The 1,345-nt window shown below is 43.6% G+C and overlaps 1 protein-coding gene across 1 annotated transcript in view; it reads right to left on the bottom strand.

Annotated features, from left to right (window-relative positions):
- The window catches only part of npy8ar (neuropeptide Y receptor Y8a), a 34,448-nt gene that overhangs the window by 1,278 nt on the left and 31,825 nt on the right, over positions 1-1,345 (bottom strand). Inside the window, exon 5 of the mRNA XM_032511733.1 lies at positions 741-887. Within this exon, the coding sequence (XP_032367624.1) occupies positions 741-887 (147 nt within the window). The remainder of the gene's footprint in view (positions 1-740; positions 888-1,345) is intronic.

Below are 1,345 nucleotides of genomic sequence, written 5' to 3' on the forward strand. Positions count from 1 at the left end.
GCATTATCTGTGTGAAACCTCCCTTTTTGTTGCTGGCTTTGAGCCAGGCTGTAACAATTGCAAAAATAAATCTGCGTTTTCTTAAATAATGCGATGGAATATGCGGGATATTTATAAAATGTTATGCAATGAAATTGCAGTAACTTGCAAAAACTGCTGTTTGATGAAAAAGAGACTGATTGACTTTCACTAGGAAAAAGGTGTTCATGTCCTGGAGAAGTTAAGGAGAAAACACAAGACTTTCACCAGGAAACAGGTGTTCATGTCCTGGAGAAGTTAAGGAGAAAACACAAGACTTTCACCAGGAAACAGGTGTTCATGTCCTGGAGAAGTTAAGGAGAAAACACAAGACTTTCACCAGGAACAAGGTGTTCATGTCTGGAGAAGTTAAGGAAAACACAAGACTTTCACCAGGAAACAGGTGTCTTCGTCCTGGAGAAGTTAAGGAGAAACACAAGACTTTCACCAGGAAACAGGTGTTCATGTCCTGGAGAAGTTAAGGAGAAAACACAAGACTTTCACCAGGAAACAGGTGTTCACGTCCTGGAGAAGTTAAGGAGAAAACACAAGACTTTCACCAGGAAAAAGGTCTAAAAACCAGATAAAAATTGGCTCAGGAAAGGGAAATTTGGGGTCCCCTGCGGGAGCTGCTGCCACCACGACCCGATACCGGATAAGCGGATGAAGATGGATGGAAAAAATGAATAAAACAACCATGCTCGATAGATAAGTGAAATGACCTGCGTCGCCTGAGGCGGAGGAAGATGCGGAGGTAGCAGAGGAGCACCAGCAGCAGAGGCAGGCAGTACTGGAAGAGCAGCAGCGAGGTGGTGTAGGCCAGACGATGCTTATCTGACGGCCACAGCTCCATGCAGATCAGATGGTCCCTGAGGAAAGACACACACACACACACACACACACACACACACACACACACACACACACACACACACACACACACGTGTTCAGTGGCATCGGTGGCTGACCGGCTCAGATGATTTAATTAGTGTTTTAATCGGTAGATCAGATGCAGAAACATGGCTGCATCATCATCAGCTGCCTCATGGAGAAAACATGTCACATTAGAGCGTGAAGGACAAATTTGCATGCATTGTTTTATCTATGAGAGATGTGACATTTTGAATGTTTTAATGATTGTGTGTGCTTGAAGGGTGACTAGTTCCCCATGTTTTTGTGTTTAAGTGACTGAGTGGAACAACACTCTTTCAAATTGGGCCAGTATTAAAAGAGACGTTAGCGTCCACTAACAGTTCTGTTGTTGCAGCTGACAGACTCTGATTATTATTCTAAGTGTGTGAAAACATTATGAAAGGATCCCTACAGA

This window comes from Etheostoma spectabile, unplaced genomic scaffold (assembly GCF_008692095.1).
Source record: "Etheostoma spectabile isolate EspeVRDwgs_2016 unplaced genomic scaffold, UIUC_Espe_1.0 scaffold453, whole genome shotgun sequence".
In the NCBI taxonomy this organism is placed as follows: Eukaryota; Metazoa; Chordata; class Actinopteri; order Perciformes; family Percidae; genus Etheostoma; species Etheostoma spectabile.